The following is a 16,651-nucleotide window of genomic DNA, read 5'->3' on the forward strand; positions in this document are numbered from 1 at the left end:
TAGTGATTTGAACATTCAAATTCCGGAGTAACATGATGGATGCATTCTGCTTCAAAATTAAACGTTAAAAATATAGGACATTTTTAAAAAAATTATTATTATTATTATAAAAAAAAATACACATAATTTTTCCGGGTAGGTTTATAAAAAATCAAATGGGTTTTTAGAATTTGACTGATTTTTTTGTTTTTAAAAAATTTAATGATGTGGCTGAATCATTGTTCGTTACGTGGATAAAATGGTTTTGCGAAATCAGATGGGTTTTCCGTTAACCCATATAATGATATATGGATGAGCCTTTTCTCATACGGAAGTTGCATAGATGAGTCAAACTTTTAACGGATAACATAAATAAAAAAGTCTTTTGTGATAAATAAATGAGGCCAGCCGGCCTACACATTATTAAAGTCTATTCCTATAGAAATTAAAGAAGTAGATACCTGCTAATTAGCATTCGAAAAGTATAAGATTATCAATACAGAACTTGTTCCTCTAAATATAACTTTGGATATTGGATTTCCTTATTCTAACTCAATGACTTTGATATGGGCAAGTCTAGTGGTTTTTCTATTTGTATATGCCTTGTATGTGCTACTAAACATTCACAAGAGGAAAAGGTTTCCTCCAAGTCCAACAGGCTTTCCCATTTTAGGACATCTTCATTTGTTAGCTGGTAAAAATCCACACAAAGATTTACAAAAACTAGCCAAGAAACATGGTCCTATTATGTATGTGCAATTGGGACTGGTACCTGCAATCAGTGGCGGAGGGAGGATTTTCATCAAGGGGGTTCAATGAAAAAATTAATCACGTAAATAATATTCACAAATAAATTAAACTGGTCGAATTGGATATAAACGGGTCGGATTAAACTGTCGAATCAAGAAGAAAAGGGTTTTTTAATATTTGACTTTATAATTAGGGATTAAACTAATAAATCCTAAATTCCCAATCAGCATTTTAATTTTTTGGAACTAAACATCATTTTCTGATTGCATTATTATATTTTAAAATAAATTAAAACGCCTAAAATATAAGCTGATAAAAGAAATGCCTCTACCCGGATTCGAACACGCGACCTCGCGTGCAGTAAAGCAAATTCCTGAACCCCCAACACCACTGAGCTACGCCTTTGGTGTATGTTCAGGGGGTTCAGTACTATATATATACACGTATATTAAAAATTTAATCTTATATATATAGTGTAATTTTTCGACGAAGGGGGTTTGGATGAACCCCCTTCGTCCTACGTAAATCCNAAACGATGAAATGAATTCTTTAATTTAAAAATGACCTGGAGGGTCATTACAGGTGCATTGCTTTGAGTGGGAGCTTCCACATGGTATTCATCCTTGTGATTTAGACATCGATGAGAAGTTTGGGATGGTAACATGTAGAGAAAAGCCTTTGCTGGCAATTCCTACTTATAGACTAAAGAAATGATGCAAATACAATGTAACATATATAGTAAGAGTACTAGTATTTCTAAACTTCAACATTTTATTACAAGAAACATTGAAAGTTCTACTATATGATTTTGTGATTGTTGTGTGCTTTCCCTGCTATTCTACAAATATTGCATTGACAGTACATCTACACCTAATAAAATTGGTATCTTCCAAATGTCTCATTGTATATACAATTGACCTCTTCTCTCTTGTTTCCTATTGATGAATGTGTTTTAACAAGTCGAGAGATGAAAGTTCCGAACTGAAGAATCATCATCGTAACGACTAACGACCCAATTTTCCTAAGTCGTGATGACACCTAACTATTCCCACGTCAAGAAAATTGTTAAATTAGGTCTTAGGCCTAACTCACACCCCAAAAGCTAGCTCAAAGGGAGGAGGATTGTCCAAGCCTTATAAGGGGTTCACCCATCTCATTAACCACCGATGTGGGACTTTTGTCATTCTTTAACACCCAACCTCACGCCCAGTGCTTAGCATCTGGTGCGTGGGCAATTTTGATTTTGGGCGCCCCAACATCGGGTGAGACGGGTCCTGCTCTGATACCATGTTAAATTAGGTTTTACGCCTAACTCACACCCCAAAAGCTAGCTCAAAGGGAGGAGGATTGCCCAAGCCTTATAAGGAGTCCACCCATCTCATTAACCACCGATGTGGGACTTTTTGTCATTTTTTAACAAAAATCATAACCAAATAAGTGAATAATGACATAAATAAAATGTCAAGAATACAGTGGAATGTGTAGGAACCTCAATACATAGGATATAGCTTGTTGTATTTTGGGTTTTGATGAATTAACAAGCTAAATAGGACTATGTAAAAGGACCTGGTCCTCTGAGTTTTCGTTTTACAGGACAAGCCAACAGCTACAAAAACTGCAGTGGTTGGTGGGCACTGCAGCAGAGGCACGGAAAGGACAACAGTCCTCGATCAATGGCGTGCTACTAGGTTGTTTTGTCTCTCTTATACAATGGATATGTTGACAAGAAACAACCTCGTTTTTGCAACCAAGATTATTCAAAAGCAAAAGTCATTTTCAAAGAGGAACTACTTTCACACGCAACGAGGGACCTGATTGAGTGTAGCAGCGTCTTAAGTTGTTATTTGAGTTTATTGTCTTGTGCTCTCATATTGTAGATCTATTCCTATATTATAAATGATAATAGATCATGTCAGTTTAAAGGATTGTGAGTTGAGTCTGTGGCTAGAGTTAGCCTAGTTGTGTTTGCTTGAAGTCTATGTTAACTAAAGGTAGTTAATATAGTGAGCAATAGAGTTATTTCTTTGTGTCTTGTAATATAAGTGTTACAAGGTGCTTAGGATTAAGAGTTTAATCCTTTGTGAGTACTCGAGTTTGTATTCACAAGGTGCTTGAAGTTATTGGAGCTTTAAGAAATCATGTTTGACAGGTTTTGATTTTTCCTTCCTTGAGCAAGGAGGTTTCCACGTAAACATTTGTGTTCTTTACTTTAAACATTTAAATTACTTTCTGTTACTAGAACAGTCAAGGGACCTGGTGTCCTGACTTGTGGTGGACTCATACAACCCCGTTGATACTCAGGTCCAAACCTGCACTAAATGCATAAACTACTTATGCATCCTCAATTGTTAGCTTTTACACTAATAACTACAATTCTTCTGAATGATAATTTTTAACTAACCTAACGAAAATCATGACAACACTAAATAGATTAAAAGATACTTCCTCTATCCCATTTATGCGAAGGTGTTACTGTTTGAAGAGTCAAACAATTTTTAAGAACTCAAAACAACTATGATAGTCCTTTCAGTAAAATACGTTGAGAACTCAAAACAACTATGATAGTCATTATGAACTCGATTTCGCCAACACAATTCACTAAAAAGTCGTTTTCTTTTATTTTCCAAGTCTTCTTATATTCCAAGAGGGGTATTCTTTCACTTTTACCCATTATTAACTTCCCCAACTCCATGTTATAACCTAATAACATCCTTATACATGAATCAACATCCGCATTCCTTAACAAGGGCGGCTCAACGAAATCGGAGGCATAAAGCGAAATTTCAATTCAAGGCCTAAAATATAAACAAACTTTGTGTACGTATATATTCAAATTTTATTTTTCTAACACTATTTAGAAGAAATTTAATATTGTTTTTTTAGTTATTAGTTTTAGGTAAGATTTTATCTGCTCAACATTCAGATGCATCCTTTCAGTGAGGCAATTATTATATGAATTGTTAACATAATTCTATAAGTAATAAGTTGACAAATATTAAATAAAGATAAGAGTAGAATCATAGAATCTCAAGAGGTTGATGACTTGGTATACCCCATTTTAATATGCTTGTTGTAATGCTTGAAACTTAAATTTTAAAACAAATAAAAAAGAATTTGTAATACACTTTGTTCAACACTTTTCACTATTAATTCTTATTTAACAAAGTACAAAAGATGTTAAAGTGGGTGAAATAATATATTTTTAAAAATATTATACTTTTTTTCTTAAATAATCAATTTTTTTTATAAAAATTTAACACATAATTTATTCTTAATAAAAAATTGGGCCCCCCAAATTAGGCATAAGCCTTATTTTACAAAGCACAGTGCCGCCCCTATAATCCCTAATTCTTCTCCCAAAACTAAAGAATGTCAAGAAAGAGATTTTTCCAAGTTCAAGATTCTATTCAAGAATCCTAGAATTTTCCAATCAAGATTCTTCACAAACTTCATCTCGAAGAAGTCTATAGAAGGATTTCTCAAGTTCAAGTTATAAAGTTGTAAGTCCAAAACTTTTCTCTAATAATTCGTGGAATTCAGGTATGCGAGATTTCATCAATAGTTTTTTTTCACCAATTAAATTTCAAAGAGAACTCTATATTTCAATTATTTGAAATCTATAGAAATCGGTTTCTTATGATCAACATGAAATTCAATTTTAAATTCTCACTACTAAAAAACTGTCAAAACACGACGGCAGAAATCTATAGAAATCTAGGTTTCTTATGATCAACATGAAATTCAATTTTAATTTCTCACTGCTAAAAAACTGTCAAAAAACGACGACAGAAAAGCGACGCAGTCACCTCTGTAGCTTTTTAGCTCGACACTTTTCAAAAAGCGATGGACTGCGTCGCTTTATTTTAATTTTCATTTTTTTATTTCTAAAAGGCGACGCAGTCCGTCACTTTTCTGGAAATTTTATTTTTGAAAATCCCAGAAAAGCGACGGACAAAAGGACCCTGTCCGTCGCTTTTCTTGATAATTTATTTTTGAAAATCCCTGAATAGCGACAGACAAAACCACGCTATCCGTCACTTTTCTGGGATTTAAAAAAATAAAACCCAGAAAAGCGACCGACAAAACCATGATATCCATCGCTTTTTCTGCAATATTTTTGACAATAGAAACTGACAGTTTCTACTGCCCACCTGCAAATGCAATTCAATTCAATTCTACACTATTTAGCCCAATCAAACACACACAATTATAAACAATCTAAACAAAACATAAAACAATAAACTTAAAATAACATTCAAAAGTTTCTAAATCACAAATTAAAAACTTATAAAGTCTTTCAAAATTCATTTCAAAATTTCAAAAAGTTCATAAATGTCCAGAGATCTAAACTAGGGAGTGGGATCTACATAATCATCTACATCACTCTCGTCATCGGTGTCATGGGGAGTCGAAGTAGTAGGTCGTTGAGCGAGGTTCATCACTTGTTCTTTGATTTGCTGAACGGTCTCACTCATGCTTTCTTGTTCAGCTACTCTTCTTCACTCCGACTCTGCCAGTGCCGCTGTAAGTTTAGCTATTTGAGCCGACATAGCAACAATCTAAACACCGTTAAGTGCCTCGGCTTGACGTGATGATCCAATACCTTATAAGCCTGAATGGAGTCGTCTTACATCATTTCAAAATCCTAGACCATAGACTCTACCCTTGTATGTTCCCCCTACCACTTCTTCTTTCCAAATTTGGGTGGAAAGTTCAGGTGTCAATTGGACCGAACTATCTAGATTCTCAGCGACATACTGATGAAACTCATCATGCATATTAAATATAAAAATTGACATCAATATATATACATGCCATTAATATATTCACTATTAATATATATTATTCATATTAAATAACTTACAAAAGTTCGTTCAGCCCTTTCCTCCGTCCACACATTCGGATCTGACTCATTTTCTTTCTTCCTGGCACGAGTCTTCTTGAAAACTTCCGGTTCAATGGGAGTGCGTCCCAAGTTTTTTTCCTATAAATAAAAACTGAAATTTATAACGATATATATGAATCAATTAATTATTTATTTAAAAGTTTGAATTAGAACTTACCATCTCTCGTGCAATTGTTCCAACGGTCTTTGCACCTCCGGTGTGCAACGAGTCACCCTTAAGACTGTCTCTAGCCTTTTTGGCTTAATTCCAACAACTAAATCCAACAACAAAATCACATTATTTAAACAACTTAACAACTTGACCTAGTTTAGTATTGACTTAATTCCAACAACTAAATCCACCAACTAAACCACATTATTTATTTTAACTTATTTAAACAACTTAACAACTTTTTAACTTTAATAAACTAGTTTAGTTTTGACTTAATTCCAACAACTAAATTCACCAACTAAACCACATTATCTATTTGAACTTATTTAAACAACTTAACAACTTTTTAACTTGAACTAGTTTAGTTTTGACTTAATTCCAACAACTAAATCCACCAACAAAACCACATTATTTAATTTAACTTATTTAAACAACTTAACAATTTTTTAACTTTAACAACTTAACAACTTTTTAAAGCTAAGTGTCAACACTAGATGGACACAAATCGATCTTGCAAGAAAATCAATTTTGTCATCAATAGGATCAACTAGTGTTGGTACTTATGCTAAACAAACACATTATTCCTAAATTAAAGCTTAATATCAACACTAGATGGATGTCATCAATAAAATCAACTAGTGTTGGTACTTATGCTTAACAAACACTCGATGGACACAAAAAATTTATCACAAAGTTAATTAAGTTCAAAGTTCAATTATTAAGTTCAAATTAATTGAGGTCATCAAGAATTAGTTATTAAGTTCTAAGTTCAATGTTCAATTTCTAAATTCAAGTTCATATCAAAGTTCTAAAATTAGTTATACATAAACTTCAAATCCAAAAATTAGCTAGTTAATATATTCAAGTTCAATAACTATATTCAAGCTCTAATTAAATTCATCATATATATCCAATTTCTAAAATTAGTTATACATAAAATTTTAACTCAAGAATTAATTAGTTATATTCAAATTTCAAAATCAAGTTCTAAATCTAACTTCAATTCATCTAGATTAACACTCCACTTACAACAATCAATCAATCCTAACTAACATCAAAATCCCTAAATCATTCACTAACTAACTAACAATCAATCAAACTTATAACAATCAATAAAAAACAAATTCAATACTAATTAACAAAATCAAAAACCCTAAATCATTCACTTACTAACTAACAATCAATCAAACTAACAATCAATAAAAAAACTAATTCAATGCACTATCAAACACAATCAATCATTCAATAAAACACAAATTCAATAAACTAATTAACATAATCAAATATAATTAAAATTGAAAAAAATTAAAACTAATTTGATAAAACCCTAACCTTAAATTAATGGAGAAAGAGACAATGGAGAGAGGAAGCAGTGATGGCAGCAGCGATTCCGGCAAGCGATGGCAACGGCAAGCAACGGAGGCGGCGGCGGAATCTTTAGAGAGAAGGAAGAGAGGGAAAATGGAGAAAAATGCGTCTGCTATTTCAGATATTTAACGAAAAGCGACGAACATCGTCTCCCCGTCCGTCGCTTTTCATTTAAAAAGTTGACCAACATTTTGATCAAAAAGCGACGGACAAAGAGACATTGTCCGTCGCTTTTTTAAAATAGTTGACCGACCTATTTCGACTAAAAGCGACGGACATAAAGATGTCGTCCGTCGCTATAATAAAAAGAAAATTTAATAAAATAAAATAAATATAAAGTGATGGACAACGTCGTTAATACTTTAATTAATATATAATTATTTTTAATAAAAGCGACGGACGGCGTCGTTATATATATTAAATCAATAATTATTAATTTTATATATATTTGGCGCAAAAATACGCGAAAAAAAAGACGGACTAAGAGATGTCGTCCATCGCTGTTGACACCCAATTTTGACCCTCCACAATATAAATTAATCATTTCGAGCTTCTCCAATTTCAAACAATGTAAAATAATTAGTTTTATAAAGTTTCAAAAAATAATAATCTAGTTTGCAAGATTTTTAATAGTTTTGTCACTTTTCATAATTTTTAGATAATATATATGTTTTACATAATTATGTGTACAATTGATATATTTTATGATTATTCGAAAATCGTCTAAAAAAAAAGGGTTTTATATTTTAAATTTAGGGATAGTTATAATTTTGAATTAATGAGTTTTATGAAATTCAAAATATTTTCAAGTTATTTTTTTAAAAAAAAGTAATTTTATCATTTTTTAATAATAAACATGTATATTTTAGCAATCACGTTATTTTATAAATATTTGAAAAGTCATCACAAAAGATTTTACATTTTAGTTAAATATTTTATTAATTTACTTTAAGTTATAGTTATAATATTGAGTTAATTGGTTTTGTATTTGAATTAGTTAGTTTATAATTAAGTTAATTATTTCTTATTTCGTTAAGATAATTTATATTAACTCATCTTGTTTAAATTTTTGTTGAATTCACCAATTAAATTCTATTAGGCTATAATTGAAATCCATTATTTAATAACAATTCATCCCATCTTTTAAGATTAATTTTGGGCCCTTTTGTTTCACCCCAGCAGGCCCAATTCCCACTTCCAATCACAAATAAATTCCCAGCCCATTATACTCCCTCCAGCAGCCCAAAACAATTACCCCCAGCCCATTTCTTTTCCAATTCTTTTCCATTCCAGCCGACCCAACCCAATAATCCCCTCAACTCGGCCCAAATCCATTTCTCCTTCACAAAAAGAACCCAGATTTCCAGAGACATCTCCAGCAGCCCAAACAAAATGACCCTGCGTCCTCTCTCTTCTTCACCAACACGTGAGTGCACTGCAAAAATCCAGAAACGTCAACTCCCACAGCTTCCTCTGCAATTGCCGCCCCTTGATCTTTTCATCCGGATTTTAGGGGGATTTCGTTTGAAATTTTGTACAAAGAACAGTTCTTCCCATCCTTGGGAAGAAAATTTTGAATTTGGGGGAGTCGATTGGAATTCCTATTCTACCCTTACCCTTTCCGATTTCCACCCCCCCAAGAATTGAATCCCAATTTTTTCCATCTATTTAAACCTCTTTATTTCACTAGAGAAAAGAGGAGAGAAGAAAAAAAAAAGATTTTCACCATCTAAAAAAAATATTGAGGTTTCATACATTGAAAGGACGAAAAATAAAGAGCTAATTTTCTTGTGTATCGATTCTCTGCTTGTCCAGGTTAAGCTCACAGTGGTGGAATCACTCTTCTCGTTGTCCAGAAACGCTGCTTCGGAAAAGGTAAATTATCATCGTTTTATTTAACTCATTGTATATTTTCAATGTACTCGATTTGATATTATTAGCGGATTACTCTGTTTTACTTCCTGTTGAAAAATTCTATTTTTTTTTATAAAGTTTGATTCCGTTTTTATTTTTTAGTATGTGAATCTTCATGGGATTAGCTTTGTCTCTATTTTGGCATTTAAAGGATTGGTATTCGTATGTTATTTGTGGTTTTCTTGTATAGAAGTTGCTATTGTATTGAGCTTATTTGTTGTGTCTGTTATTATGCTGAAGTTTGAGTTCTTGTCTTGGTTTTTAGTCACCCATTTCATAGAATCTATTTACATACCTTCATGTGCAAAGATTTTTTTTATTATTTTTTTTAATTTTTGTGTCTAATCCGATCCCATTAACTTAATTATTTTTATGTTTGGAAAAGAAGATTTCTAATGTGAGCACTGTTATCTCAAATTTGCTTTCCAAAATGTTAAGTTGGAGTCATGTTCCCAACTAAGGCAAAATTATTATTTCCTCACTGTTTCACTCCCCTAAACCACATTAGAGATATTTGTTTTGTTACTTTTTCAGTAGTATGTTTTGGTGCTTAAGTCCCCATCCATTCCTTTACACATACCTCTATGCAAGTGTTAAAGTTCGTTTGTATATATGTTGCTTGATCGAGTTGTTTTATTATTGTTTTTTGTTTAAAAGGGTGATGAATTAAAGTTGGAATTTTAAATGTATTTTCAGTTGATTTGGCATCATTGTTCTACCATAACCATAGCATTAGTATGATTCTCTGTCACAAATACGTCCAACTTATGTACTAGTCTTTATCCTTGCTTAGCTAATTTCATCTCATCAAGACATTGTTTCTTTCACATGTGATTAATTTGTTTTCCTATGATTAATCTTACTATCTCATTTACACATAGTTAATCATCCACATAGTCCTTTATATATGCTAATCTTCTTCTTCTTTTATTTTCTATTCTTTTTGTTATGCATGGACTACCTTTGATCGAGTCCATTGGACTCCCCTTTGTCCCCTTGTCTTTCAATTTAAATGAAAAGCCTCTTTTATTGAAAATTTGTTTATTTATCTGTTTATATTTTACTTTCCTAACTTTGTTTATTTATGATTTCAGAATATTAATTTAAAACCTGCCAATATCATGTCATGTCATGAATCGAGTGAACGAAATGAAGTAGGTGCTGACGAATGTGAGGAATACGAAGAAGAAAATGAGGTACCCGAATATGTTGCCGATGAATTTCGACAATTCGTGAATCAACAAAGCCAAATCTTGAAGAAACTGAAACTGTGAATCTCGGAGATGAGGAATGTGTTAAAGAAGTCAAAATCAGTGTCTATCTGACTGAAGCCCAAAGAAGAGACCTAGTTCATTTGCTCAGGGAATACATTGATGTATTTGCCTGGTCTTATAGAGATATGCCAGGATTGAGTACGAATATGGTGTCCCACAAGTTGCCAATCAATCCAGATTTCAGTCCAGTAAAACAAAAGACTCGGAAGTTTATGCCTGAGTTGAGTTTAAAGATCAAAGAGGAGATTACAAAGCAGATCGAGTCCCAAGTAGTGGAAGTGACGCAGTATCCGACTTGGTTAGCTAATGTTGTTCCGGTTGCCAAGAAAGACGGAAAAATTAGAATTTGTGTTGACTACAGAGATCTCAACAAAGCTAGCCCGAAAGATAATTTTCCATTGCCAAACATTCACATCCTCATTGATAACTGTGCTAAGCATGAGATGCAGTCGTTTGTGGATTGTTATGCGGGTTATCACCAGATCCTGATGGATGAGGAAGATGTAGAAAAGACAGCTTTCATCACGCCCTGGGGTGTATATCATTATCGAGTGATGCCTTTTGGTCTCAAAAATGCTGGTGCTACTTACATGAGGGCTATGACGACCATCTTTCATGATATGATTTACAATGAGATCGAGGTGTATGTAGATGATGTCATAATCAAGTCCCGCAAGAGTTCGGATCACTTGACTCACTTGAGAAAATTCTTTGATCGTTTGCGTCGATACAATTTGAAGTTAAATCCCGCTAAATGTGCTTTTGGGGTGCTAGCTGGCAAGTTGTTGGGATTTATAGTCAGCAGAAGGGGAATTGAGCTTGACCCTTCCAAGATCAAGGCGATCCAAGAATTACCTCCTCCAAAGACGAAGAAGGAGGTGATGAGTTTTCTAGGAAGGTTGAACTACATCCGCCGATTCATAGCTCAATCCACCGTGGTGTGTGAGCCCATCTTTAAGTTATTGAAAAAAGATGCCTCAACCAAGTGGACCGGAGAATGTCAAACTGCTTTTGATGCCATCAAGAACTATTTTTCCAATCTACCGGTGTTGGTCCCTCCACGAGAAGGGAGTCCATTATTGCTATATTTGTCGGTCTCGGATAATGCGTTGGGATGCGTGCTTGGTCAACATGATGAGACTGGGAAGAAAGAGCGAGCCATTTATTACTTGAGTAAAAAGTTCACTCCATATGAGGCTCGTTACACTCTTTTGGAGAGAATATGTTGTGCTTTGACTTGGATCGCTCAAAAGTTGAGACATTATTTGTCTTCTTATACCATCTACCTTATCTCCCGGATGGATCCGTTGAAGTATATTTTCCAGAAAGCGATGCCGACCGGGAAGTTGGCTAAATGGCAAATGCTTTTGAGTGAGTTTGACATTGTGTATGTGACTCAGAAGGCGATAAAGGCACAAGCCTTGGCTGATCATCTGTCAGAGAATTCGGTTGATGAAGAGTATGAACCGCTCAAGACTTATTTTCCTGATGAAGAAATAGCATTTGTGGGTGAGGATATTTCTGAAGCATACCCTGGTTGGAGAGTGTTTTTTGATGGAGCGGCGAATCATCAAGGGAAAGGAATCGGAGCGGTCGTAGTGTCAGAAACCGGTCAGCACTATTCTATGGCAGCTAAACTCCGATTTGAATGCACGAACAACATGGCTGAGTATGAAGCTTGCATCCTCGGTCTGAAGATGGCAATTGATATGAATGTTCATGAGTTGCTAGTTCTTGGAGACTCAGATTTGCTGATTCATCAGGTTCAAGGGGAATGGGCCGTGAAAAACCCAAAGATCACACCGTACATGCAATATATATAGAAATTGTGCAAGAGATTTCGCAAGATTGAATTCAGGCACACTCCCAGAACACAGAATGAGTTGGCCGATGCTCTTGCCACCATTGCGTCAATGATTAAACATCCAGCTACAAGTTATATCAATCCCTTGGATATAGAGGTAAAAGAGCAGCCCGTCAATTGTTCACATGTTGAAGTAGAACCAGATGGCTTGCCTTGGTATTTTGAAGTCAAGAAGTATTTAGAGACCGGGACTTATCCTGAGAATGCAACGTTCAACCAGAAAAAGTCGATACGCCGTATGGCCCTCAATTTCTTTGCAAGTGGGGAAATCTTTTATAGGAGGACTCCAGATTTAGGTCTTCTCAGATGTGTCGATGCTCGTGAAGTTGCAAAGCTCCTGGAACAAATACATGCTGGAGCCTGTGGTACTCACATGAATGGACTCACTTTGGCAAGGAAGATCCTCCGAGCCGGATATTTTTGGATGACTATGGAACACGATTGTTGCAAGTTTGTGCAGAAATGTCATAAATGTTAGGTGCATGGTGATTTGATTCGAGTTCCGCCTCATGAACTCAATGCTATGAGTTCACTTTGGCCATTTGTAGCTTGGGGCATAGATGTCATTGGTCCAATAGAGCCAGCCGCCTCTAACGGACACAAATTCATTTTGGTTGCCATTGACTACTTCACCAAGTGGGTGGAAGCAGCTTCGTACAAGTCGGTAACCAAGAAAGTTGTAGCTGATTTTGTTCGCAACAACCTGATATGTATGTTTGGAGTACCAGAATCCATCATTACTGATAACGGAGCGAATCTTAACAGTCACTTGATGAGAGAGATATGTGAACAATTCAAGATTACTCACCGGAATTCCACTGCCTATCGTCCCTAAATGAACGGAGCTGTAGAAGCCGCCAATAAGAACATAAAGAAGATTTTGAGAAAGATGATTGAAAATCGCAGAGGTTGGCACGAGATGTTGCCATATGCTTTGTTGGGTTACAGAATGACTGTCAGAACATCAGTCGGAGCAATTCCATATTTGTTGGTGTATGGGACATAAGCAGTTATACCTGCCGAAGTTGAAATACCTTCATTGAGAATCATCCAAGAAGCTGAATTAAGTGATATTGAATGGGTTCGCAAGCGGATTGACCAGCTAACATTGATTGACGAGAAAAGAATGGTTGCCATTTGTCATGGTCAACTGTATCGACAGAGAATGACTCGTGCTTTTCACAAGAAAGTAAGATCCAAGACATTTGAAGTTGGTCAGTTAGTTCTTAAGTGCATTTTCCCTCATCAGGATCAATATGAAGGGAAATTTGCACCAAATTGGCAAGGACCCTACATGGTTCGCAAAGTGTTATCCGGAGGTGCCCTAATCCTGTCGGAGATGGATGACACTGAATGGCCGAAACCGATCAACTCAGATGCTGTCAAGAGATACTACGTGTAAAGTTTCAGTTTGTATTTCTGTCATTCCCTTGTAATCGTTCTATTTGCTTGTAATTGCTTTGTTTAGAATTTTATCCCTCTTGTAATGAACTACGTTCGACCTGAATTCTCAAAAATGAGATACGTAGGCGGCCTCGGTCGGTCTTTGTAATTTCTTATTTTGTTAATCCTCGAGAGGGGGAAATACGTTTGACCTGATTCCTGCCTCAACGGGATACGTAGGCGCCACAAGGGCTCGGTCATATCTCCCGTAAGATTTCTATTATTCCTTTACAATAGAAACTGAGACAGAATTTTGAGAGGGACTCAAAAATTCTTAAAAAGAAGATCTCTTCGACAAAGTCAAGACTGAAGTTACTTTGAGATTTGCAACTGGGACAGAATTTTTGAGAAGATCTCAAAAATTTCGTATTTGCTCACCAACGGTTAAAGATAAGCCAAGACAATTAACCGGGACAGAAATATTGAGGAAGACCTCAAAAATTACAATAAGGTTCATCGGGAGTTTGGAATGACTTTGACTACTTCCCAACAAGTAATCGAAAAGACTTCAAGGCATCAGCTTCAAATACGTTCACTGAAGCTTAACGTAACATGACACTTGGCAGTGACCTTTTTCAAACATTACTTTTAAAAATCTATTTTCCTTAAAAACTTTTCTTTCTTGTTTCAATTTTTTTGCAAAAAAATATTTTGTCTTGTCTATCAAGAGGCGGGAGATCGGAGGAATCAACCAAAAATAGCAAGACAAGGAGCAGACAATCGTAGAGATCGACACAGATCAGTTCATTTTTAAACTAACAATTTCTCTATGAATGCAGGTCTATAGGAAATATTTTATGTTGCTTGTATCAAGGATTTTGGATTATGAATAACATTATTTTGTGCAAATTCCCAACAAGGCAAGTCCATAATGAACGTACAACTATGTTCAGAGATGGAATTAACGAAAGCCACAAAGATAGCAATATTATTATTTTTCTGCAACTAAAGACACTTGGAGGACATTATCTGCATCATATTATCGAACATGATAATATTACTACCCGGAGAGTCATTTATATTGTATTGACAAATGAGACAATACCACTACTTAGGGTCATCTTTAGTTATATTGTCAATTGAGACGATACCACTACTCTGAGGGTCATTTTTATTATATTGTCCATTGAGACAATATCGCCACCCAAAAATACCTCAGAAGATTCATGCAACGCGGGAAAGAGACTCATGCATTGCAGGAAAAAGATTCATGCACTGCGGGGAAAAGATTCATACATCGCGAGAAAAGAGATTCATGCATTGCAAGAGAAGATTCATGCATCGCGGGAAAGGAATTCATGTATTACAAGTAAAAATTCATACATCGCGGGAAAAAGATTCATGCATCGCGAGAAAAGAGATTCATGCATTGCAAGAGAAGATTCATGCATCTCGGGAAAAAGATACATGCATCGCGAGAAAAGAGATTCATGCATTGCAAGAGAAGATTCATGGATCACGGGAAAGAAAGTCACGCATCGCGGGAAAGAAAGTCATGCATAGCGGAAAAAAATCCATGCATCGCAGAGAAAAAACCATGTATCGAGGAAAAAGATTCATGCAATGCAAGAGAAAGATTAATGCATCGCGAGAAAAAATTTCATGCATCGCGGGAAAATCACCATCAGCTATAGTTTTCTAGGAAACATCACCTGTATTTTTCAAGGAAGCATTATCTTTACGCATCGCAGAAAAGGAAATCATGCATCGCGAGAAAATCAACATCGGCTGCATCATTTTCATTTGCAAGGGCAACATCAAGAGAACCATCAACAACGACATCAAAAGAACTATCGACATATTACATTTGCCTATTTTATTACTTCATCATCAAATGAAGAGTACAATGAAGATTATATTACAAATATGAGACACAAACTTTATTTGCTTCATGTCGAACTCGATGGAGTTGATGCCAAATGTTCAAGGAGATAAATTAAGTGTCAACATGGTAAAAGACACTATCCCTCCATTTGAACGACATTTTTATGCTAATGAGTTTTATCTCAGTCTTTGTCGAGAGCATCCAAGAGGATGAATTCTCAAAATAAACCACAGGTGCGGACGACATCAATTAGGCTGCAGCACAACGTGAAACTTTTTCTTAGCAGTGAATTGGGACATTGAAATGACCCAAAAGGTTCTTACAAATGTGCTTCGGAAGTTACCGGAAACTTGTTTAGTTATATAAAAAAAATTCGTTTCATTTTTCGAAAATCCGACTTCATATTCTTGTTTAGGGGGTCAAATTGAGTGGTAAATGGGTCTAACCCAAATTTTAGAGCAACCGTATCAAAATCCGAAATTTCCAAGTGAAGCCTTTTTCGAGGGTCTACTTTGGAGGGTCATATCTCCTAGCACACAAATAATTGGGTGGCACGTAACATATCCATGGAAACCCCTTTGAGTTAGCTACCTAACGCACTTCGTTTCACCCCATTCGGAGTTCGGACGAAGAAGTTATGCCCATTTTCGTAAAATTTATCCGACAGAAAATGCAATTTCCAATGAGCGTTTTTACTGTTCACCCGCCTCATTTTTTTTCTAAGTGTTGGACCCTTTTTCCAAAGGGCATATGTTATTTCCTATATACCATTAGTTCAATTCCATCTCTAAAACATTTTCCAAAACACCTCTCCCATACTTAAACACATTTTCTCTCAAGTTCTCTCAAGAACCCTAATCCAAAACCTTCCTCAAGATTGAAGAGACTCTTGCTCCAAGCTCCAAGCTTCCATTGAAGACACTCTCAAGACCTTCATAAGAACTCAAGGTATGTGGTGTTGAACTCATGGGTCCTTCCACCTATAGTGCCTAGACTCTATTCTACTCACTAATTCATGGTTTAAGTTAAGATTCATAAATTAGTCTTGTTCTTTGTAATAATTTCCTGCACATTGAATTTTAAACATGAAAAGTGATTGTTTTGAGCATGTTGTGACTCTAGAACTTGAATCTAAATTTGGAATGGATGTGGAGATTTTCATGTGGTATTGTGGGTG

At 35.1% G+C, this 16,651-nt stretch overlaps 1 protein-coding gene across 2 annotated transcripts in view; it reads left to right on the forward strand.

Annotated features, from left to right (window-relative positions):
• Positions 1 to 16,651, forward strand: part of LOC125856390 (cytochrome P450 71AU50-like) — a 115,517-nt gene that overhangs the window by 80,661 nt on the left and 18,205 nt on the right. The window contains exon 1 of one of the 2 annotated variants that reach the window (XM_049535920.1): positions 509 to 673. The exons of the other annotated variant lie outside the window; for it this stretch is intronic. Coding sequence (XP_049391877.1) covers positions 535 to 673 — 139 coding nt within the window. The 5' untranslated portion in view covers positions 509 to 534. Of the gene's footprint in view, positions 1 to 508; positions 674 to 16,651 lie in introns of those variants that run through there. 2 annotated transcript variants of the gene reach the window in all.

Source organism: Solanum stenotomum, chromosome 2, assembly GCF_019186545.1.
Source record: "Solanum stenotomum isolate F172 chromosome 2, ASM1918654v1, whole genome shotgun sequence".
NCBI lineage: Eukaryota > Viridiplantae > Streptophyta > Magnoliopsida > Solanales > Solanaceae > Solanum > Solanum stenotomum.